General features: G+C 44.4%; 1 protein-coding gene across 1 annotated transcript in view; it reads right to left on the bottom strand.

The window, feature by feature from the left end:
• LOC102803595 (BTB/POZ domain-containing protein 9-like) overlaps positions 1 to 27,525 on the bottom strand; it is a 70,354-nt gene that overhangs the window by 37,398 nt on the left and 5,431 nt on the right. Inside the window, exons 2-3 of the mRNA XM_085495776.1 lie at positions 6,540 to 6,703; positions 1,713 to 1,871 (exon numbers count right to left, since the gene is read on the bottom strand). Of these exons, the coding sequence (XP_085351902.1) occupies positions 1,713 to 1,871; positions 6,540 to 6,686 (306 nt within the window). The 5' untranslated portion in view covers positions 6,687 to 6,703. The remainder of the gene's footprint in view (positions 1 to 1,712; positions 1,872 to 6,539; positions 6,704 to 27,525) is intronic.

Raw genomic sequence — 27,525 nt, 5'->3', positions numbered from 1 at the left:
AACTGGGTGTCACATGATCACTTAATTTGCATACACAAGTCACATGACTCATCAAGTGCATATCAAGATTATCAAGGACAGAACATTGAACAATCGTTCGTTGATAATCAGATTATTGGCACGGTGTCCATCTGTCCAATGCACCAGTGGGAGAAATACATTTTAATAATTAATTATGCAAATAAGATTATTAATATGGTTGATGGACAAATGAGAAGAATACTAAACCAAACAAAATAAGCCACTAATTTACGGTAGAAATGATATGCTAGTCATGCTTTTATATTTTTAGCAGTAGCGATGTTTTGCGTCAAAATTTGTCTATAATTAAATGATTCATTATTAATCAACAGTACGTGAAAGTTATTTTGTTCACTGTCAATCAGTTTTTTTGAGAAAAACTGTCAAATAATATGCTCAAAATAAAAACCCAGTTTGTCATTAAAAAATGTCAAATATTTAAGATATCTAGACATGAATGTGACACTACCATAAAAATTAAATTAATTTGCAGAAAAGTTTTAAACTTGTATCCTTTTAGTTTGTGCTGTGACTTCTTATGCATAAGATGGCACAGAATATAAAAAAAAAAAAAAAGATGGCACAGAAATCATTAAATCAATAGATTTTGAGGCAAAAATAAAGTATGTTGCAAAAATTGACATTTGCGTAAGGTTTATAGAAATTAAGTTCACAATCTACTTTCCCAGTAATCCCATCCTAAGAACACAACCCTCTTCACCAGTAATGATTTCACTAAAACACGAACACAAATCTTCGATTCACGACATAAATGAAACCATGGGCAATTGACCTTTAACCTTTTGAGCGCTCATTTTTTCCCTGCTCAAATTTGTTCAGAATTTCTGTAATTTTCACTGAATTAATCCTAATTATGAACTAAAAAAACAAAATGCGACACTACTTCAAGGTTGTGATCAAGGAATTTGAAATTTGAACATTTTATGTGCGAAAAGAGCAGACTATAAATAAAACTATCATGTGGATGTTGCCTGAAGTTGACTTTGGTGTTTAAAGGGTTTTGGACAATGAATACAGATTGAAACATTTTCTTAAAAAACACAGACAAATCAAATCTTGCTGAACTTTCTTCTTTCTTTTTCATTAATTTAATTTTTTTTTATTTTTATCATATTTTTTTCAAAATTATATTTTTAATTATAGTTTTTAATTTTCTTAAAGATTTGAACAAACTCCAGAGAAAATCTTGTTTGTGAGATCTTGAATAACCAGATTAGGAAACCAATCAGAGAAGGTCTTGTATACAGTGATTATGCCATTTGTCCAATAAATGCTGTATATAAAGCCTTCTCTGATTGGTCATTGAAGTTTGCGAGAGTTGTACAAAATTTGTTTCTATAGAGGTTGTTCAGATCTGTGTGCTTTCGAGTTCAGGCAATTACAAAAAATTAAATTTAAAGTATAATAATAAAATTACACACCATAAAAAATAATTAATATTTAGTAAGGCTTCTGATTGCAGACCTTGATGTGTTAACTTAATTCAACATTAATAAATTCCTAACCTTATTAACTAGCCAGTGTCTGCATTGTTCCACACTCCTTGGTATTAAAACACGTACTTTTAAAAACCAAATTGTAGTAGCTATAAAGCACTGACGTGGCTAATCTCATAAGTGGTATTACTCCCTCTGTAGAAAAATATTCAGGCTGTTCTAATAGTCACTTACCTTCCCTGTATATATGAAATACAGTACGTCACCAAATAACTCAGGATCCAGATCTGGTAAGGGTAACCTGGTCACATCGTCGTCATTATTCGAATGAAGGAAATCATGAAAGAGCTGGCATCTGGCGTTAAGTATTAATTTATGTGCATAATATAATACCTAATAAAAAAAAAATAACAACATTTTTTAATATTTATTATATATTTTTTCATGCAAAAGTTTTCAATTATTGTTTTGTTATGTGTAAATATGTTGATAGTGTTGATATTTTGCTACAAAAACAATATTTCATGTTTGGTATAGCATGACGTCCTATGCTATCATAACGGCATAATAGCAATTTAACATGTTATACTGATGTCAACCAGGCCTGGTTGAACACAAGCACATGCGGACATGAACCAAGGTTCCCTCAAAGTCGCATTTTGTCCTTGGTCACATGATTGAAGAAAAAAAAAGATCTCAGTGGATTTAATTTCAAATTGAGAAATTATAAAGCGTTGGAACACAGAAAGACACAAAAATGTCAGTATTTTTATGCAGTATCGCATCGGTCGATACCATCACCATACTAAATAGTACTCTTATAATAAAATCTTAATATACGAGTTTGATATGAGAATATGCAAGAAGGCAGTATGGTGATCATTTCGACTGACATGCTGCAGAGGTGGATGTGATCCCATACCGCCTGAATGCAGACTTTGTGGTATTCTCGTGATAACTTCATTATTACACATATTTCCCTGGAAATGTCAGCGACTACTATTTATGTTTACGCAATTGTTTGTGTTCAGTGACGTGATTCTATTTCAGCCACATTCTTGTTGCATCAGATGTAAACAAAGGAAAATGTTGGAATCTGATGTAAAAATACGACATACATTTTTCAAATGGAAAATACATCCCTCAGACTTTCTGGCTGGCATGTACCTGAAAGTATTTAATTGAAATATCCCCTAAAATTACAAGACCAGTATATCTCTCAAAACACAAGACAGGTACACCCCCCCAATTACAAAAGTGGTACATCCCTCACAATACAAGAATGGTACATCCCACACAATACAAGAATGGTACATCCCTTAAATACAAGAATGGTACATCCCATGAAATGCAAGAATGGTACATCCCTTAAATACAAGAATGGTACATCCCATGAAATGCAAGAATGGTACATCCCTTAAATACAAGAATGGTACATCCCACGAAATACAAGACTGGTACATCCCTCAAAATAAAAGGCTGGCACGCCTTCAAATAACTAGACTGGTATATGCTCTCAAATTACAAAACTGGTACATCCCTCAAAATACCAGGCTAGCATGTCCCTCATAACGGAAGACTGGTATACCTGTCAAAATAGTAAATAAACTAATATGTCCCTCAAAATATATGACTGGACTGACCCTCAAAATCTTTTTCAGGGATTTCAGGAGCAAATATAGAAAAAAAAAGAAGAGAACTCTGTCCCTTCCAACTTCTACCCTTCCCCCCTCCAGAACAATTAAAGATAGTTGATTCTCTGTTGACAGACTTATTGATGTAACACTACAAGACATTCTATTAATCCTGGGGGAGACAACGAGCAGAGAGGTGCCAGGAAAATCTTATTATAACCGAAAACTGCCAAAGTAATGATATATATGTAAATTGCATCCAACCCTATGGACTCATTATATTTTATAAGAAAGATGACCTACATGAGGAGGTCTTGGATCCCCCAACTTTGCAATAATTTGTATGTTTACAACAAATGTCATTATAAATCAAATAAATGAGCCTGGAAGTCTAAAAAACAGTAGAGCAACTATCACCATTGGAAATTCACTGAAAGGCGAAAAACACTGCGAGAAATGATAAAGCAGCGTAAAAGGAAAGTTAAGATTCCATTTTACGATGTTATAATGACAAAATTGAATTGTGCATTTGTGGTAAATGTAATAAGCCTAGCGAGTATATTGACGAATATTTAGTCAGACGTGAGCCGCAGGCTTGACAACTCTTGATAGAGCTGCAACATGACCTTTAAAACTCATTCATCATGAAATGTACATTTTATTATATTTGATGAGTTTATGACAACTTTCCATAATTTGAACTTTTTTTCAAGTAACATCGTTTTAAATCATTATAACCTGGATATTAGCATGTACTCGCTGTAAACAATAACTGAAGTAGCAGTATATTTTCGTATTTGAAGTACAATCATAGAGTAACTATCGTTCGCATAATTTAGAAGAGCACCTGTTACGTTTTCTGAATCCTTTTTATTTTATGTCATTGTTCATAAAATCTAACATAAAAGTATGGTTCACAAACTATTTTTCAAACAGAAAATAGGTCAGCCATGAAAATGGTGCTTTTTTCAGCTATTTGGTTTTTAATGTTTATGATAAATCATAATTTAGTTTTTATGTGAATGCAGGATGGATACATACGGCTGACATGTTACTGTAAATGCATTATTAACCTTTCTACCATCGGTTCCCTCTTTTCATCACAAATTCATAAAATAGTCCCATCTATAGTCTGCACTTTCCTTCAGAAGATTGGGACGAAAATACCCTAATTTTTTTGAGTGAAAACTGAACATTGGCTCAAATTTTGTCTGTTGGGTTCATTTCCAGAAATATTGAAAAATATGAGAAAAAAGTGCAGAAAAATTTGGGCGAGAAAGTCTGTTGGTGAAGAGGTTGATTTCTGCTGATAAGTGAAATCAGCTAAATTAAATCCGCATAAACATGTGAAACACAATCCCTCATCAACAAATTTGTTGTTGGGGGACTTCGTGTGAAATAAGAATAGTACTCATTGTTTCTCAGTGAAATTGCTCGAAACGTAAAAAAAATAAAAATCAATGGTTTTAAAAGATACAATGTTTGTTTAAAAAAATTAAAAAAAACCAAAGCAATAAAGAAATAATATTTTGGCATTTGTCATATTAGAGATAATATTTCTTTCCAATCTGTTTGTTTCATAAAAAACAGTAATAACATTTTTCTGAATATGTCTTTTAATTATTGTGCCAGGACTCCACAATCACCAATGACAATAACAACTATGAAATGACGACTGAAATTCTCCATAAGCTTGGCAAATACAAATCTAATAAAAATAATTCTAGCTATTACTAGTATTTCTGAAACTAGTAGTCAAAAACAACTGCACATTCAGAAAAACCAAAGCTAAATCGAGTTCAACGAAAAAATACATCATTGGAAAAATGAAGATAGGCCATATATTCCTTTCGTTCGTTCGTCCGATCTTATATGTCACTGTAGCATCAAGAGAAATACAGAATATTTTTATATTTGACATCGGATAATTACCGTTTGGCTAATACATATAAGCCTCAGAAAATTTGGTGTTCACTGTTTGATAATTTTGTTGCTAAAAAAAATCAGGTAGGTAAGATAAATGAATACACATCATTTGACAGAAATGCATCATGGGATTGCGTTCAATTTGTCAGCAGCAAAAGAAACAACAATGAACCCTGGGAAAACAATTAATAATTACAAAACACATTTCATGGAATTCAAATACAAGCGGAAACGAAAATAACCCAATGAATAAAACATTTTTTGTTATTTTCAACATAAAAGACCTTGCAGACAAAAGAGCGAAATTGACAGCAGCACTTACGCAAATGAACAAGTTCGCGGTGATGAATAAAACTCCAGAGTATCATTTATTGTCATAATAATGAGTGGACAGACAAAAGATTCCAAACGACGCAGCAGGCAATTGAGACTCTCCAAAAAAGTGGGTTAAAAGAGTGCAAGAGGTAACGAGACAATACTAGATGCGTATCGCAGATTGAGACTCGACATGGTCCTAGGTCTAATACTGTATATTAGCTCCATCTTCCAATTGCTTAACAAACTCATTACATTGCTAATTGGAATATTAACAATCATAAAACGTGAGTTAATAAAAGCCAACATAATTCAATTCAACTCAATTTAATTTGTATAGAGTCGCGTCTCTAGCCCGGTCGCCTTCATGTAATATTCATTGCTTTCTTCAATGTGTTTTCTGTTTGTAATTGCTAACGGTTTGAATCAAATTGTATGTGAAGCTGTCACCTTTATCTATCACAACACCTATATACTTAAGTATGCACAACATGTTTTATATTTAACAAGATTTTTAAATAATGTTGAACTCAACATGTACATCAAAGCTGGGTAAGGAATGTTTATACTTATAAACATGCTTATAAAATTTATATACCCAACTATTTCCCTTTCAAAATCAGCAAAAAATATTAGATAGTGCTCATGCATAAATTAGAATGCGTTAGAACTGCCTTTGGCACTGCATACGCTAATTCATGCTAATTCATTGTTCTATGATTTAAGTTTATGAAGAGTTTATAACATGCCCGACCTCATCTGACCTTGGTGTATAATCCAGGTCCAAAAATTTGTACATATTTTACATAGTGACTTCTCTTGTTATGTTCCACATGACTTTCACAGTTTTTTACACATTCTATAAATTTTGTGTTCAACAATCTGTTTTACATGTTTTACATTCTCCTTTTCATGTTTTACATTCTGTTTTTCATGTTTCACGTTGTTTTTCATGTTTTACATTCTGTTTTTTTATGTTTCACATTTTGTTTTTCGTGTTTCACATTTTGTTTTTCATGTTTCACATTCTGTTTTTCATGTTTTATATTCTGTTTTTAATGTTTCACAATAATATTTTATGGATTAAAATTCTGTGATATTCACAGAAAAACATAAATGGTTAAATTGAGATGAGCAATTGAAAAATATGAAATATGAATGTTGATCATCAAGTGTCTGTACTCACCTCTTCATTACCGACAACAAACACAACATCAGCAGTGGTTTTATCATTCATCAATTTTTCCAAATCTTTTTGTAGACCAGGCAAGCCATTACATGCATATTTGTTATCACTGGGAAACCAATATGAATCAGCCAATCTCATCCCCATGGCAACCAATTCACATGCTGTAAAAAGTATCAGATGATGCAATACTGTTTTTATTTGATCTTTCAACCCCATTGTCAGTTTGAGCCACCTTCTGCAACTAAGTGTTGATGTCAGCTTAATTTCACAACTCAAATGTCAATCAGAAGTAAAAGGGATTCAAATTTGTATACAGTTATATATATTGCCATACACCCAGTAACACATACCCAGGGTAAGAGTGCCATATACCCAGAAACCTATACCCTGGGTAAGAGTGCCATATACCCAGAAACCTATACCCTGGGTAAGAGTGCCATATACCCAGTAACACATACCCAGGGTAAGAGTGCCATATACCCAGAAACCTATACCCTGGGTAAGAGTGCCATATACCCAGTAACACATACCCAGGGTAAGAGTGACATATACCCAGAAACCTATACCATGGGTAAGAGTGACATATACCAAGCAACCTATACCCAGGGTAAAAGTGCCATATACCCAGAAACCTATACCCTGGGTAAGAGTGACATATACCAAGCAACCTATACCCAGGGTAAGAGTGACATATACCAAGCAACCTATACCCAGGGTAAGAGTGCCATATACCCAGAAACCTATACCCTGGGTAAGAGTGACATATACCAAGCAACCCATACCCTGGGTAAGAGTGCCATATACCCAGTAACCTATACCCAGGGTAAGAGTGCCATATACCCAGAAACCTATACCCTGGGTAAGAGTGCCATATACCCAGAAACCTATACCATGGGTAAGAGTGACATATACCAAGCAACCTATACCCAGGGTAAGAGTGCCATATACCCAGAAACCTATACCCTGGGTAAGAGTGACATATACCAAGCAACCTATACCCAGAGTAAGAGTGACATATACCAAGCAACCTATACCCAGGGTAAGAGTGTCATATACCCAGAAACCTATACCCTGGGTAAGAGTGACATATACCAAGCAACCCATACCCTGGGTAAGAGTGCCATATACCCAGAAACCTATACCCTGGGTAAGAGTGACATATACCAAGCAACCTATACCCAGGGTAAGAGTGCCATATACCCAGAAACCTATACCCTGGGTAAGAGTGACATATACCAAGCAACCTATACCCAGGGTAAGAGTGCCATATACCCAGAAACCTATACCCTGGGTAAGAGTGACATATACCAAGCAACCTATACCCAGGGTAAGAGTGCCATATACCCAGAAACCTATACCCTGGGTAAGAGTGACATATACCAAGCAACCTATACCCAGGGTAAGAGTGCCATATACCCAGAAACCTATACCCTGGGTAAGAGTGACATATACCAAGCAACCCATACCCTGGGTAAGAGTGCCATATACCCAGAAAACTATACCCTGGGTAAGAGTGACATATACCAAGCAATCTATACCCAGGGTAAGAGTGACATATACCAAGCAACCCATATATTGTGTGGGAGTGCCACACATTCACCAACCTCAACCTGGAGTGAGAGAAATATGGACTCTCCAATCCACATTACAGATGTGAGTGTCACATACAGTACTTAATAACCATACCCCTAGTGATAGTGCCAGACTTACCAACCCATACCCCTAGTGATAGTGCCAGACTTACCAACCCATACCCCTAGTGAAAGTGCCAGACTTACCAACCCATACCCCTAGTGATAGTGCCAGACTTACCAACCCATACCCCAAGTGATAGTGCCACAGACTTACCAACCCATACCCCTGGTGATAGTGCTAGACTTACCAACCCATACACCTAGTGATAGTGCCAGACTTACCAACCCATACCTCTAGTGATAGTGCCACAGACTTACCAACCCATACCCCTAGTGAAAGTGCCAGACTTACCAACCCATACCCCTAGTGATAGTGCCAGACTTACCAACCCATACCCCTAGTGAAAGTGCCAGACTTACCAACCCATACCCCTAGTGATAGTGCCAGACTTACCAACCCATACCCCTAGTGATAGTGCCACAGACTTACCAACCCATACCCCTAGTGATAGTGCCACAGACTTACCAACCCATACCCCTAGTGATAGTGCCAGACTTACCAACCCATACCCCTAGTGATAGTGCCAGACTTACCAACCCATACCCCTAGTGATAGTGCAACAGACTTACTAACCCATACCCCTGGTGATAGTGTCAGATTTACCAACCCATACCCCTAGTGATAGTGCCAGACATACCAACCCATACCCCTAATGATAGTGCAACAGACTTACCAACCCATACCCCTGGTGATAGTGTCAGATTTACCAACCCATACACCGAGTGATAGTGCCAGACATACCAACCCATACCCCTAGTGATAGTGCAACAGACTTACCAACCCATACCCCTAGTGATAGTGCCAGACTTACCAACCCATACCCCTAGTGATAGTGCCAGACTTACCAACCCATACCCCTAGTGATAGTGCCACAGACTTACCAACCCATACCCCTAGTGAAAGTGCCAGACTTACCAACCCATACCCCTAGTGATAGTGCAACAGACTTACCAACCCATACCCCTGGTGATAGTGCTAGACTTACCAACCCATACACCTAGTGATAGTGCCAGACTTACCAACCCATACCCCTAGTGATAGTGTCAGATTTACCAACCCATACCCCTAGTGAAAGTGCCAGACTCACCAACCCATACCCCTAGTGATAGAGCCAGACATACCAACCCTTACCTCTAGTGATAGTGCCACAGACATACCAACCCATACCCCTAGTGATAGTGTCAGATTTACCAACCCATACCCCTAGTGATAGTGCCAGACATACCAACCCATACCCCTAGTGATAGTGTCAGATTTACCAACTCATACCCCTAGTGAAAGTGCCAGACTCACCAACCCATACCCCTAGTGATAGTGCCACAGACATACCAACCCATACCTCTAGTGATAGTGCCATAGACTTACCAACCCATACCCCTAGTGATAGTGCCACAGACTTACCAACCCATACCCCTAGTGATAGTGCCACAGACTTACCAACCCATACCCCTAGTGTTAGTGCCATAGACTTACCAACCCATACCTCTAGTGATAGTGCAACAGACTTACCAACCCATACCCCTAGTGATAGTGCCACAGACTTACCAACCCATACCCCTAGTGATAGTGCCAGACTTACCAACCCATACCCCTAGTGATAGTGCCACAGACTTACCAACCCATACCCCTAGTGATAGTGCCACAGACTTACCAACCCATACCCCTAGTGATAGTGCCATAGACTTACCAACCCATACCTCTAGTGATAGTGCCACAGACTTACCAACCCATACCCCTAGTGAAAGTGCCAGACTTACCAACCCATACCCCTAGTGATAGTGCCAGACTTACCAACCCATACCCCTAGTGATAGTGCCAGACTTACCAACCCATGCCCCTAGTGATAGAGCCACAGACTTACCAACCCATACCCCTGGTGATAGTACTAGACTTACAAACCCATACACCTAGTGATAGTGCCAGACTTACCAACCCATACCTCTAGTGATAGTGCCACAGACTTACCAACCCATACCCCTAGTGAAAGTGCCAGACTTACCAACCCATACCCCTAGTGATAGTGCCAGACTTACCAACCCATACCCCTAGTGATAGTGCCAGACTTACCAACCCATACCCCTAGTGATAGTGCCACAGACTTACCAACCCATACCCCTAGTGAAAGTGCCAGACTTACCAACCCATACCCCTAGTGAAAGTGCCAGACTCACCAACCCATACCCCTAGTGATAGTGCCACAGACTTACCAACCCATACCCCTAGTGATAGTGCCAGACTTACCAACCCATACCCCTAGTGAAAGTGCCAGACTTACCAACCCATACCCCTAGTGATAGTGCCAGACTCACCAACCCATACCCCTAGTGATAGTGCCACAGACTTACCAACCCATGCCCATAGTAATAGTGCCAAAGACTTACCAACTAATACCCCTAGTGATAGTGCAACAGACTTACCAACCCATACCCCTAGTGATAGTGCCACAGACATACCAACCCATGCCCATAGTAATAGTGCCAAAGACTTACCAACTCATTCCCCTAGTGATAGTGCCAGACTTACCAACCCATACCCCTAGTGATAGTGCCAGACTTACCAACCCATACCCCTAGTGATAGTGCCAGACTTACCAACCCATACCCCTAGTGATAGTGTAATAGACTTACCAACCCACACCCGTAGTGATAGTGCCAGACTTACAAACCCATACCCCTGGTGATAGTGCCAGACTTACCAACCCATACCCCTAGTGATAGTGCAAGACTTACCAACCCATACCCCTAGTGATAGTGCCATAGACTTACCAACCCATACCCCTAGTGATAGTGCCACAGACTTACCAACCCATACCCCTAGTGATAGTGCCACAGACTTACCAATCCATACCCCTAGTGATAGTGCCATAGACTTACCAACCCATACCTCTAGCGATAGTGCCACAGACTTACCAACCCATACCCCTAGTGAAAGTGCCAGACTTACCAACCCATACCTCTAGTGATAGTGCCAGACTTACCAACCCATACCCCTAGTGATAGTGCCACAGACTTACCAACCCATACCCCTGGTGATAGTGCTAGACTTACCAACCCATACCCCTAGTGAAAGTGCCAGACTCACCAACCCATACCCCTAGTGATAGTGCCACAGACATACCAACCCATACCTCTAGTGATAGTGCCACAGACATACCAACCCATACCCCTAGTGATAGTGTCAGATTTACCAACCCATACCCCTAGTGATAGTGCCAGACATACCAACCCATACCCCTAGTGATAGTGTCAGATTTACCAACCCATACCCCTAGTGAAAGTGCCAGACTCACCAACCCATACCCCTAGTGATAGTGCCACAGACATACCAACCCATACCTCTAGTGATAGTGCCACAGACTTACCAACCCATATCCCTAGTGATAGTGCAACAGACTTAGCAACCCATACCCCTAGTGGTAGTGCCATAGACTTACCAACCCATACCCCTAGTGATAGTGCCACAGACTTACCAACCCATACCCCTAGTGATAGTGCCACAGACTTACCAACCCATACCCCTAGTGATAGTGCCATAGACTTACCAACCCATACCTCTAGTGATAGTGCAACAGACTTACCAACCCATACCCCTAGTGATAGTGCCACAGACTTACCAACCCATACCCCTAGTGATAGTGCCAGACTTACCAACCCATACCCCTAGTGATAGTGCCACAGACTTACCAACCCATACACCTAGTGATAGTGCCACAGACTTACCAACCCATACCCCTAGTGATAGTGCCATAGACTTACCAACCCATACCTCTAGTGATAGTGCCACAGACTTACCAACCCATACCCCTAGTGAAAGTGCCAGACTTACCAACCCATACCCCTAGTGATAGTGCCAGACTTACCAACCCATACCCCTAGTGATAGTGCCAGACTTACTAACCCATACCCCTAGTGATAGAGCCACAGACTTACCAACCCATACCCCTGGTGATAGTGCTAGACTTACAAACCCATACACCTAGTGATAGTGCCAGACTTACCAACCCATACCTCTAGTGATAGTGCCACAGACTTACCAACCCATACCCCTAGTGAAAGTGCCAGACTTACAAACCCATACCCCTAGTGATAGTGCCAGACTTACCAACCCATACCCCTAGTGATAGTGCCAGACTTACCAACCCATACCCCTAGTGATAGTGCCACAGACTTACCAACCCATACCCCTAGTGAAAGTGCCAGACTTACCAACCCATACCCCTAGTGAAAGTGCCAGACTCACCAACCCATACCCCTAGTGATAGTGCCACAGACTTACCAACCCATACCCCTAGTGATAGTGCCACAGACTTACCAACCCATGCCCATAGTAATAGTGCCAAAGACTTACCAACTCATTCCCCTAGTGATAGTGCCAGACTTACCAACCCATACCCCTAGTGATAGTGCCAGACTTACCAACCCATACCCCTAGTGATAGTGCCAGACTTACCAACCCATACACCTAGTGATAGTGCCACAGACTTACCAACCCATGCCCCTAGTGAAAGTGCCAGACTTACCAACCCATACCCCTAGTGAAAGTGCCAGACTCACCAACCCATACCCCTAGTGATAGTGCCACAGACTTACCAACCCATACCCCTAGTGATAGTGCCAGACTTACCAACCCATACCCCTAGTGAAAGTGCCAGACTTACCAACCCATACCCCTAGTGATAGTGCCAGACTCACCAACCCATACCCCTAGTGATAGTGCCACAGACTTACCAACCCATGCCCATAGTAATAGTGCCAAAGACTTACCAACTCATACCCCTAGTGATAGTGCAACAGACTTACCAACCCATACCCCTAGTGATAGTGCCACAGACTTACCAACCCATACCCCTAGTGATAGTGCCAGACTTACCAACCCATACCCCTAGTGATAGTGCCAGACTTACCAACCCATACACCTAGTGATAGTGCCACAGACTTACCAACCCATACCCCTAGTGAAAGTGCCAGACTTACCAACCCATACCCCTAGTGAAAGTGCCAGACTCACCAACCCATACCCCTAGTGATAGTGCCACAGACTTACCAACCCATACCCCTAGTGATAGTGCCAGACTTACCAACCCATACCCCTAGTGAAAGTGCCAGACTTACCAACCCATACCCCTAGTGATAGTGCCAGACTCACCAACCCATACCCCTAGTGATAGTGCCACAGACTTACCAACCCATGCCCATAGTAATAGTGCCAAAGACTTACCAACTCATACCCCTAGTGATAGTGCAACAGACTTACCAACCCATACCCCTAGTGATAGTGCCACAGACTTACCAACCCATGCCCATAGTAATAGTGCCAAAGACTTACCAACTCATTCCCCTAGTGATAGTGCCAGACTTACCAACCCATACCCCTAGTGATAGTGCCAGACTTACCAACCCATGCCCCTAGTGATAGAGCCACAGATTTACCAACCCATACCCCTGGTGATAGTACTAGACTTACAAACCCATACACCTAGTGATAGTGCCAGACTTACCAACCCATACCTCTAGTGATAGTGCCACAGACTTACCAACCCATACCCCTAGTGAAAGTGCCAGACTTACCAACCCATACCCCTAGTGATAGTGCCAGACTTACCAACCCATACCCCTAGTGATAGTGCCAGACTTACCAACCCATACCCCTAGTGATAGTGCCACAGACTTACCAACCCATACCCCTAGTGAAAGTGCCAGACTTACCAACCCATACCCCTAGTGAAAGTGCCAGACTCACCAACCCATACCCCTAGTGATAGTGCCACAGACTTACCAACCCATACCCCTAGTGAAAGTGCCAGACTTACCAACCCATACCCCTAGTGAAAGTGCCAGACTTACCAACCCATACCCCTAGTGATAGTGCCAGACTCACCAACCCATACCCCTAGTGATAGTGCCACAGACTTACCAACCCATGCCCATAGTAATAGTGCTAAAGACTTACCAACTAATACCCCTAGTGATAGTGCAACAGACTTACCAACCCATACCCCTAGTGATAGTGCCACAGACTTACCAACCCATGCCCATAGTAATAGTGCCAAAGACTTACCAACTCATTCCCCTAGTGATAGTGCCAGACTTACCAACCCATACCCCTAGTGATAGTGCCAGACTTACCAACCCATACCCCTAGTGATAGTGCCAGACTTACCAACCCATAGCCCTAGTGATAGTGCCAGACTTACCAACCCATACACCTAGTGATAGTGCCACAGACTTACCAACCCATACCCCTAGTGAAAGTGCCAGACTTACCAACCCATACCCCTAGTGAAAGTGCCAGACTCACCAACCCATACCCCTAGTGATAGTGCCACAGACTTACCAACCCATACCCCTAGTGATAGTGCCAGACTTACCAACCCATACCCCTAGTGAAAGTGCCAGACTTACCAACCCATACCCCTAGTGATAGTGCCAGACTCACCAACCCATACCCCTAGTGATAGTGCCACAGACTTACCAACCCATGCCCATAGTAATAGTGCCAAAGACTTACCAACTCATACCCCTAGTGATAGTGCAACAGACTTACCAACCCATACCCCTAGTGATAGTGCCACAGACTTACCAACCCATACCCCTAGTGATAGTGCCAGACTTACCAACCCATACCCCTAGTGATAGTGCCAGACTTACCAACCCATACACCTAGTGATAGTGCCACAGACTTACCAACCCATACCCCTAGTGAAAGTGCCAGACTTACCAACCCATACCCCTAGTGAAAGTGCCAGACTCACCAACCCATACCCCTAGTGATAGTGCCACAGACTTACCAACCCATACCCCTAGTGATAGTGCCAGACTTACCAACCCATACCCCTAGTGAAAGTGCCAGACTTACCAACCCATACCCCTAGTGATAGTGCCAGACTCACCAACCCATACCCCTAGTGATAGTGCCACAGACTTACCAACCCATGCCCATAGTAATAGTGCCAAAGACTTACCAACTCATACCCCTAGTGATAGTGCAACAGACTTACCAACCCATACCCCTAGTGATAGTGCCACAGACTTACCAACCCATGCCCATAGTAATAGTGCCAAAGACTTACCAACTCATTCCCCTAGTGATAGTGCCAGACTTACCAACCCATACCCCTAGTGATAGTGCCAGACTTACCAACCCATGCCCCTAGTGATAGAGCCACAGATTTACCAACCCATACCCCTGGTGATAGTACTAGACTTACAAACCCATACACCTAGTGATAGTGCCAGACTTACCAACCCATACCTCTAGTGATAGTGCCACAGACTTACCAACCCATACCCCTAGTGAAAGTGCCAGACTTACCAACCCATACCCCTAGTGATAGTGCCAGACTTACCAACCCATACCCCTAGTGATAGTGCCAGACTTACCAACCCATACCCCTAGTGATAGTGCCACAGACTTACCAACCCATACCCCTAGTGAAAGTGCCAGACTTACCAACCCATACCCCTAGTGAAAGTGCCAGACTCACCAACCCATACCCCTAGTGATAGTGCCACAGACTTACCAACCCATACCCCTAGTGATAGTGCCAGACTTACCAACCCATACCCCTAGTGAAAGTGCCAGACTTACCAACCCATACCCCTAGTGATAGTGCCAGACTCACCAACCCATACCCCTAGTGATAGTGCCACAGACTTACCAACCCATGCCCATAGTAATAGTGCTAAAGACTTACCAACTAATACCCCTAGTGATAGTGCAACAGACTTACCAACCCATACCCCTAGTGATAGTGCCACAGACTTACCAACCCATGCCCATAGTAATAGTGCCAAAGACTTACCAACTCATTCCCCTAGTGATAGTGCCAGACTTACCAACCCATACCCCTAGTGATAGTGCCAGACTTACCAACCCATACCCCTAGTGATAGTGCCAGACTTACCAACCCATACCCCTAGTGATAGTGTAATAGACTTACCAACCCACACCCGTAGTGATAGTGCCAGACTTACAAACCCATACCCCTGGTGATAGTGCCAGACTTACCAACCCATACCCCTAGTGATAGTGCAAGACTTACCAACCCATACCCCTAGTGATAGTGCCATAGACTTACCAACCCATACCCCTAGTGATAGTGCCACAGACTTACCAACCCATACCCCTAGTGATAGTGCCACAGACTTACCAATCCATACCCCTAGTGATAGTGCCATAGACTTACCAACCCATACCTCTAGCGATAGTGCCACAGACTTACCAACCCATACCCCTAGTGAAAGTGCCAGACTTACCAACCCATACCCCTAGTGATAGTGCCAGACTTACCAACCCATACCCCTAGTGATAGTGCCACAGACTTACCAACCCATACCCCTGGTGATAGTGCTAGACTTACCAACCCATACCCCTAGTGAAAGTGCCAGACTCACCAACCCATACCCCTAGTGATAGTGCCACAGACATACCAACCCATACCTCTAGTGATAGTGCCACAGACATACCAACCCACACCCCTAGTGATAGTGTCAGATTTACCAACCCATACCCCTAGTGATAGTGCCAGACATACCAACCCATACCCCTAGTGATAGTGTCAGATTTACCAACCCATACCCCTAGTGAAAGTGCCAGACTCACCAACCCATACCCCTAGTGATAGTGCCACAGACATACCAACCCATACCTCTAGTGATAGTGCCACAGACTTACCAACCCATATCCCTAGTGATAGTGCAACAGACTTAGCAACCCATACCCCTAGTGGTAGTGCCATAGACTTACCAACCCATACCCCTAGTGATAGTGCCACAGACTTACCAACCCATACCCCTAGTGATAGTGCCACAGACTTACCAACCCATACCCCTAGTGATAGTGCCATAGACTTACCAACCCATACCTCTAGTGATAGTGCAACAGACTTACCAACCCATACCCCTAGTGATAGTGCCACAGACTTACCAACCCATACCCCTAGTGATAGTGCCAGACTTACCAACCCATACCCCTAGTGATAGTGCCACAGACTTACCAACCCATACACCTAGTGATAGTGCCACAGACTTACCAACCCATACCCCTAGTGATAGTGCCATAGACTTACCAACCCATACCTCTAGTGATAGTGCCACAGACTTACCAACCCATACCCCTAGTGAAAGTGCCAGACTTACCAACCCATACCCCTAGTGATAGTGCCAGACTTACCAACCCATACCCCTAGTGATAGTGCCAGACTTACTAACCCATACCCCTAGTGATAGAGCCACAGACTTACCAACCCATACCCCTGGTGATAGTGCTAGACTTACAAACCCATACACCTAGTGATAGTGCCAGACTTACCAACCCATACCTCTAGTGATAGTGCCACAGACTTACCAACCCATACCCCTAGTGAAAGTGCCAGACTTACAAACCCATACCCCTAGTGATAGTGCCAGACTTACCAACCCATACCCCTAGTGATAGTGCCAGACTTACCAACCCATACCCCTAGTGATAGTGCCACAGACTTACCAACCCATACCCCTAGTGAAAGTGCCAGACTTACCAACCCATACCCCTAGTGAAAGTGCCAGACTCACCAACCCATACCCCTAGTGATAGTGCCACAGACTTACCAACCCATACCCCTAGTGATAGTGCCACAGACTTACCAACCCATGCCCATAGTAATAGTGCCAAAGACTTACCAACTCATTCCCCTAGTGATAGTGCCAGACTTACCAACCCATACCCCTAGTGATAGTGCCAGACTTACCAACCCATACCCCTAGTGATAGTGCCAGACTTACCAACCCATACACCTAGTGATAGTGCCACAGACTTACCAACCCATACCCCTAGTGAAAGTGCCAGACTTACCAACCCATACCCCTAGTGAAAGTGCCAGACTCACCAACCCATACCCCTAGTGATAGTGCCACAGACTTACCAACCCATACCCCTAGTGATAGTGCCAGAATTACCAACCCATACCCCTAGTGAAAGTGCCAGACTTACCAACCCATACCCCTAGTGATAGTGCCAGACTCACCAACCCATACCCCTAGTGATAGTGCCACAGACTTACCAACCCATGCCCATAGTAATAGTGCCAAAGACTTACCAACTCATACCCCTAGTGATAGTGCAACAGACTTACCAACCCATACCCCTAGTGATAGTGCCACAGACTTACCAACCCATACCCCTAGTGATAGTGCCAGACTTACCAACCCATACCCCTAGTGATAGTGCCAGACTTACCAACCCATACACCTAGTGATAGTGCCACAGACTTACCAACCCATACCCCTAGTGAAAGTGCCAGACTTACCAACCCATACCCCTAGTGAAAGTGCCAGACTCACCAACCCATACCCCTAGTGATAGTGCCACAGACTTACCAACCCATACCCCTAGTGATAGTGCCAGACTTACCAACCCATACCCCTAGTGAAAGTGCCAGACTTACCAACCCATACCCCTAGTGATAGTGCCAGACTCACCAACCCATACCCCTAGTGATAGTGCCACAGACTTACCAACCCATGCCCATAGTAATAGTGCCAAAGACTTACCAACTCATACCCCTAGTGATAGTGCAACAGACTTACCAACCCATACCCCTAGTGATAGTGCCACAGACTTACCAACCCATGCCCATAGTAATAGTGCCAAAGACTTACCAACTCATTCCCCTAGTGATAGTGCCATAGACTTACCAACCCACACCCGTAGTGATAGTGCTAGACTTACAAACCCATACCCCTGGTGATAGTGCCAGACTTACCAACCCATACCCCTAGTGATAGTGCAAGACTTACCAACCCATACCCCTAGTGATAGTGCCATAGACTTACCAACCCATACCCCTAGTGATAGTGCCACAGACTTACCAACCCATACCCCTAGTGATAGTGCCACAGACTTACCAATCCATACCCCTAGTGATAGTGCCATAGACTTACCAACCCATACCTCTAGCGATAGTGCCACAGACTTACCAACCCATACCCCTAGTGAAAGTGCCAGACTTACCAACCCATACCCCTAGTGATACTGCCAGACTTACCAACCCATACCCCTAGTGATAGTGCCACAGACTTACCAACCCATACCCCTGGTGATAGTGCTAGACTTACCAACCCATACACCTAGTGATAGTGCCAGACTTACCAACTCATACCTCTAGTGATAGTGCCAGACTTATCAACCCATACCCCTAGTGAAAGTGCCAGACTTACCAACCCATACCCCTAGTGATAGTGCCAGACTTACCAACCCATACCCCTAGTGAAAGTGCCAGACTTACCAACCCATACCCCTAGTGATAGTGCCAGACTTACCAACCCATACCCCTAGTGATAGTGCCACAGACTTACCAACCCATACCCCTAGTGATAGTGCCACAGACTTACCAACCCATACCCCTAGTGATAGTGCCAGACTTACCAACCCATACCCCTAGTGATAGTGCCAGACTAACCAACCCATACCCCTAGTGATAGTGCAACAGACTTACCAACCCATACCCCTGGTGATAGTGTCAGATTTACAAACCCATACCCCTAGTGATAGTGCCAGACATACCAACCCATACCCCTAATGATAGTGCAACAGACTTACCAACCCATACCCCTGGTGATAGTGTCAGATTTACCAACCCATACCCCGAGTGATAGTGCCAGACATACCAACCCATACCCCTAGTGATAGTGCAACAGACTTACCAACCCATACCCCTAGTGATAGTGCCACAGACTTACCAACCCATACCCCTAGTGATAGTGCCACAGACTTACCAACAACCCATACCCCTAGTGATAGTGCCAGACTTACCAACCCATACCCCTAGTGATAGTGCCAGACTTACCAACCCATACCCCTAGTGATAGTGCCACAGACTTACCAACCCATACCCCTAGTGAAAGTGCCAGACTTACCAACCCATACCCCTAGTGATAGTGCCAGACTTACCAACCCATACCCCTAGTGATAGTGCAACAGACTTACCAACCCATACCCCTGGTGATAGTGCTAGACTTACCAACCCATACACCTAGTGATAGTGCCAGACATACCAACCCATACCCCTAGTGATAGTGTCAGATTTACCAACCCATACCCCTAGTGATAGTGCCAGACATACCAACCCATACCCCTAGTGATAGTGTCAGATTTACCAACCCATACCCCTAGTGAAAGTGCCAGACTTACCAACCCATACACCTAGTGATAGTGCCAGACATACCAACCCATACCCCTAGTGATAGTGTCAGATTTACCAACCCATACCCCTAGTGATAGTGCCACAGACATACCAACCCATACCTCTAGTGATAGTGCCACAGACTTACCAACCCATATCCCTAGTGATAGTGCAACAGACTTACCAACCCATACCCCTAGTGATAGTGCCATAGACTTACCAACCCATACCCCTAGTGATAGTGCCACAGACTTACCAATCCATACCCCTAGTGATAGTGCCACAGACTTACCAACCCATACCCCTAGTGATAGTGCCATAGACTTACCAACCCATACCTCTAGTGATAGTGCAACAGACGTACCAACCCATACCCCTAGTGATAGTGCCACAGACTTACCAACCCATACCCCTAGTGATAGTGTCAGACTTACCAACCCATACCCCTAGTGATAGTGCCACAGACTTACCAACCCATACCCCTAGTGATAGTGCCACAGACTTACCAACCCATACCCCTAGTGATAGTGCCATAGACTTACCAACCCATACCTCTAGTGATAGTGCCACAGACTTACCAACCCATACCCCTAGTGAAAGTGTCAGACTTACCAACCCATACCCCTAGTGATAGTGCCAGACTTACCAACCCATACCCCTAGTGACAGTGCCACAGACTTACCAACCCATACCCCTGGTGATAGTGCTAGACTTACCAACTCATACACCTAGTGATAGTGCCAGACTTACCAACCCATACCTCTAGTGATAGTGCCACAGACTTACCAACCCATACCCCTAGTGAAAGTGCCAGACTTACCAACCCATACCCCTAGTGATAGTGCCAGACTTACCAACCCATACCCCTAGTGATAGTGCCAGACTTACCAACCCATACCCCTAGTGATAGTGCTACAGACTTACCAACCCATACCCCTAGTGAAAGTGCCAGACTTACCAACCCATACCCCTAGTGAAAGTGCCACAGACTTACCAACCCATACCCCTAGTGATAGTGCCAGACTTACCAACCCATACCCCTAGTGAAAGTGCCAGACTTACCAACCCATACCCCTAGTGATAGTGCCAGACTCACCAACCCATACCCCTAGTGATAGTGCCACAGACTTACCAACCCATGCCCATAGTAATAGTGCCAAAGACTTACCAACTCATACCCCTAGTGATAGTGCAACAGACTTACCAACCCATACCCCTAGTGATAGTGCCACAGACTTACCAACCCATGCCCATAGTAATAGTGCCAAAGACTTACCAACTCATTCCCCTAGTGATAGTGCCAGACTTACCAACCCATACCCCTAGTGATAGTGCCAGACTTACCAACCCATACCCCTAGTGATAGTGCCAGACTTACCAACCCATACCCCTAGTAATAGTGTAATAGACTTACCAACCCACACCCCTAGTGATAGTGCCAGACTTACAAACCCATACCCCTGGTGATAGTGCCAGACTTACCAACCCATACCCCTAGTGATAGTGCAAGACTTACCAACCCATACCCCTAGCAATATTGCCAGACTCACCAACCCGTACCCCGAGTGATAGTGCCATAGACTTACCAACCCACTGAGAGTCCCACTGACTCATGAAACCATACTCTGGGTGAGAGTCCCACTGACTCATTTATCCATACCCTGGGCGAGAGTCTCACTGACTCATTAACCCATACCCTGGATACCCTGGGTGAGAGTCCCACTGACTCATTAACTCATACCCTGGGTGAGAGTCTCACTGACTCATTTATCCATACCCTGGGTAAGAGTCCCACTGACTCATTTACCCATACCTGGTTGAGAGTCCCAATGTCTCATTAACCCATACCCTGGGTGAGAGTCTCACTGACTCTTTCACCCATACCCTGGATGAGAGTCCCACTGACTCATTTACCCATACCCTGGGTGAGAGTCCCACTGACTCATTTATCCATACCCTGGGTAAGAGTCCCACTGACTCATTTACCCATACCCTGGTTGAGAGTCCCAATGTCTCATTAACCCATACCCTGGGTGAGAGTCTCACTGACTCTTTCACCCATACCCTGGATGAGAGTCCCACTGACTCATTTACCCATACCCTGGGTGAGAGTCCCACTGACTCATTTACCCATACCCTGGGTGAGAGTCCCACTGACTCATTTACCCATACCCTGAGTGAGAGTCCCACTGACTCATTTACCCATACCCTGGGTGAGAGTCCCACTGACTCATTAACCCATACTCTGGGTGAGAGTCCCACTGACTCATTAATCCATACATTGGGTGAGAGTCCCACTGACTCATTTACCCATACCCTGGATACCCTGGGTGAGAGTCCCATTGACTCATTTACCCATACCCTTGGTGAAAGTCCCACTGACTCATTAAACCATACCCTGGGTGAGATTCCCACTGACTCATTAACCAGTACCCCAGGTGAGAGTCCCATTGACTCATTTCCCCATACCCTGGGTGAGAGTCCCACTGACTCATTTACCCATACCCTAGGTGAGAGTCCCACTGACTCATTAACCCATACCCTAGGTGAGAGTCCCATTGACTCTTTTACCCATACCCTGGGTGAGAGTCCCACTGACTCATTTACCCATACCCTGGGTGAGAGTCCCACTGACTTATTTACCCATACCTTAGGTGAGAGTCCCACCGACTCATTTACCCATACCCTAGATACCTTGGGTGAAAGTCCCATTGACTCATTAAACCATACCCTGGGTGAGATTCCCACTGACTCATTAACCAGTACCCCAGGTGAGAGTCCCATTGACTCATTTCCCCATACCCTGGGTGAGAGTCCCACTGACTCATTTACCCATACCCTAGGTGAGAGTCCCACTGACTCATTAACCCATACCCTAGGTGAGAGTCCCATTGACTCTTTTACCCATACCCTGGGTGAGAGTCCCACTGACTCATTTACCCATACCCTGGGTGAGAGTCCCACTGACTTATTTACCCATACCTTAGGTGAGAGTCCCACCGACTCATTTACCCATACCCTAGATACCTTGGGTGAAAGTCCCATTGACTCATTAACCCATACCCTGGGTGAGAGTCCCACTGACTCATTAAACCATAGCCTGGGTGAGATTCCCACTGACTCATTAACCAGTACCCTAGGTGAGAGTCCGACTGACTCATTTACCCATACCCTGGGTGAGAGTCCCACTGACTCATTTACCCATACCCTGGGTGAGATTCCCACTGACTCATTTACCCATACCCTGGGTGAGAGTCCGACTGACTCATTAACCCATACCCTGGGTGAGAGTCCCACTGACTCATTTACCCATACCCTGGGTGAGATTCCCACTGACTCATTAACCAGTACCCTAGGTGAGAGTCCGACTGACTCATTTACCCATACCCTAGGTGAGAGTCCCACTGACTCATTTACCCATACCCTGGGTGAGATTCCCACTGACTCAATAACCAGTACCCTAGGTGAGAGTCCGACTGACTCATTAACCAGTACCCTAGGTGAGAGTCCCACTGACTCATTTACCCATACCCTGGGTGAGAGTCCCACTGACTCATTTACCCATACCCTGGGTGAGATTCCCACTGACTCATTAACCAGTACCCTAGGTGAGAGTCCGACTGACTCATTTACCCATACCCTGGGTGAGATTCCCACTGACTCATTAACCAGTACCCTAGGTGAGAGTCGGACTAACTCATTAACCAGTACCCTAGGTGAGAGTCCCACTGACTCATTTACCCATACCCTGGGTGAGAGTCCCACTGACTCATTTACCCATACCCTGGGTGAGATTCCCACTGACTCATTAACCAGTACCCTAGGTGAGAGTCCGACTGACTCATTTACCCATACCCTGGGTGAGAGTCCCACTGACTCATTTACCCATACCCTGGGTGAGATTCCCACTGACTCATTAACCAGTACCCTAGGTGAGAGTCCGACTGACTCATTAACCCATACCCTGGGTGAGAGTCCCACTGACTCATTTACCCATACCCTGGGTGAGATTCCCACTGACTCATTAACCAGTACCCTAGGTGAGAGTCCGACTGACTCATTTACCCATACCCTAGGTGAGAGTCCCACTGACTCATTTACCCATACCCTGGGTGAGATTCCCACTGACTCAATAACCAGTACCCTAGGTGAGAGTCCGACTGACTCATTAACCAGTACCCTAGGTGAGAGTCCCACTGACTCATTAACCCATACCCTAGGTGAGAGTCCGACTGACTCATTTACCCATACCCTAGGTGAGAGTCCCACTGACTCATTAACCAGTACCCTAGGTGAGAGTCCGACTGACTCATTAACCCATACCCTGGGTGAGAGTCCCACTGACTCATTTACCCATACCCTGGGTGAGATTCCCACTGACTCATTAACCAGTACCCTAGGTGAGAGTCCGACTGACTCATTTACCCATACCCTAGGTGAGAGTCCCACTGACTCATTTACCCATACCCTGGGTGAGATTCCCACTGACTCAATAACCAGTACCCTAGGTGAGAGTCCGACTGACTCATTAACCAGTACCCTAGGTGAGAGTCCCACTGACTCATTTACCCATACCCTAGGTGAGAGTCCCACTGACTCATTAACCCATACCCTAGGTGAGAGTCCCATTGACTCTTTTACCCATACCCTGGGTGAGAGTCCCACTGACTCATTTACCCATACCCTAGGTGAGAGTCCCACTGACTCATTTACCCATACCCTGGGTGAGAGTCCCACTGACTTATTTACCCATACCTTAGGTGAGAGTCCCACCGACTCATTTACCCATACCCTAGATACCTTGGGTGAGAGTCCCATTGACTCATTAACCCATACCCTGGGTGAGAGTCCCACTGACTCATTAAACCATAGCCTGGGTGAGATTCCCACTGACTCATTAACCAGTACCCTAGGTGAGAGTCCGACTGACTCATTTACCCATACCCTGGGTGAGAGTCCCACTGACTCATTTACCCATACCCTGGGTGAGATTCCCACTGACTCATTTACCCATACCCTGGGTGAGAGTCCGACTGACTCATTAACCCATACCCTGGGTGAGAGTCCCACTGACTCATTTACCCATACCCTGGGTGAGATTCCCACTGACTCATTAACCAGTACCCTAGGTGAGAGTCCGACTGACTCATTTACCCATACCCTAGGTGAGAGTCCCACTGACTCATTTACCCATACCCTGGGTGAGATTCCCACTGACTCAATAACCAGTACCCTAGGTGAGAGTCCGACTGACTCATTAACCAGTACCCTAGGTGAGAGTCCCACTGACTCATTTACCCATACCCTGGGTGAGAGTCCCACTGACTCATTTACCCATACCCTGGGTGAGATTCCCACTGACTCATTAACCAGTACCCTAGGTGAGAGTCCGACTGACTCATTTACCCATACCCTGGGTGAGATTCCCACTGACTCATTAACCAGTACCCTAGGTGAGAGTCGGACTAACTCATTAACCAGTACCCTAGGTGAGAGTCCCTCTGACTCATTTACCCATACCCTGGGTGAGAGTCCCACTGACTCATTTACCCATACCCTGGGTGAGATTCCCACTGACTCATTAACCAGTACCCTAGGTGAGAGTCCGACTGACTCATTTACCCATACCCTGGGTGAGAGTCCCACTGACTCATTTACCCATACCCTGGGTGAGATTCCCACTGACTCATTAACCAGTACCCTAGGTGAGAGTCCGACTGACTCATTAACCCATACCCTGGGTGAGAGTCCCACTGACTCATTTACCCATACCCTGGGTGAGATTCCCACTGACTCATTAACCAGTACCCTAGGTGAGAGTCCGACTGACTCATTTACCCATACCCTAGGTGAGAGTCCCACTGACTCATTTACCCATACCCTGGGTGAGATTCCCACTGACTCAATAACCAGTACCCTAGGTGAGAGTCCGACTGACTCATTAACCAGTACCCTAGGTGAGAGTCCCACTGACTCATTAACCCATACCCTAGGTGAGAGTCCGACTGACTCATTTACCCATACCCTAGGTGAGAGTCCCACTGACTCATTAACCAGTACCCTAGGTGAGAGTCCAACTGACTCATTTACCCATACCCTGGGTGAGAGTCCGACTGACTCATTTACCCATACCCTGGGTGAGATTCCCACTGACTCATTAACCAGTACCCTAGGTGAGAGTCCGACTGACTCATTTACCCATACCCTGGGTGAGAGTCCGACTGACTCATTTACCCATACCCTGGGTGAGAGTCCCATTGACTCATTAAACCATACCCTGGGTGAGATTCCCACTGACTCATTAACCAGTACCCTAGGTGAGAGTCCGACTGACTCATTTACCCATACCGTTGGTGAGAGTCCCCCTGACTCATTCACCTATACCCTGGATGAGAATACCAGACTCTTGACACTCATTTGACCATAAATAAACTGTCTGTATACTTTATTCAGGAATTAAGTGGAAGCAGAATTACTGTGGGATGATTCGGCAAGGGCACATTGTCTTTGGGTACTTCCACTTCATCACATGCATTAAAATAGAAAAAATCAACAAAATACAATTTAATGTAATTGATACGTAATTCATTCATAGACTTAAATATATCTTTTTTTTTCCCAATGGTCAGAGATCAAATCGTACACTAGGCTACACAATAGTTCATGCATGTCTGAAACTGCACACATCTGACAGGAAATCTTTTGATCAGTCTCGGCTACAACTTACAGGAAAGAATTTAGTAGCGGGCCCCTGTAGTTCTAATTCCCATGACACGACAAGCCAATTTTACAATAACAGCGAATGAAAAAAAAAATAACCCCATTTGCCCTATAGGCCAGTTAAGCCGTTACAACCTGTCTAGCTGATCTTGATAAGAGTAAGTGAGATCATGCAATTACTCATCTCGGCATGTTAAATTGAAAACTCACTTGCCCAATGGCTAGCGGATACTTTTAAAAAATTGCGTTTTTTATCAGATTAACCCCCAGCAACTTTACATACTGTATCAAATGTTCAACGGGGGAAACAAACGACAAAGTGGCACAGATATGGTACATAGTGCAAGCCCAGGGAATGACAGTTGTCTCTTCATAACGATTTTCAATGCTGAAGCATTACAGGGAAAA

Source organism: Saccoglossus kowalevskii, chromosome 22 (assembly GCF_978046115.1).
Source record: "Saccoglossus kowalevskii chromosome 22, keSacKowa6.1, whole genome shotgun sequence".
NCBI lineage: Eukaryota > Metazoa > Hemichordata > Enteropneusta > Harrimaniidae > Saccoglossus > Saccoglossus kowalevskii.
Note: the sequence above shows the minus strand (reverse complement) of the source record. Positions and strands in the feature narration are given on the sequence as shown.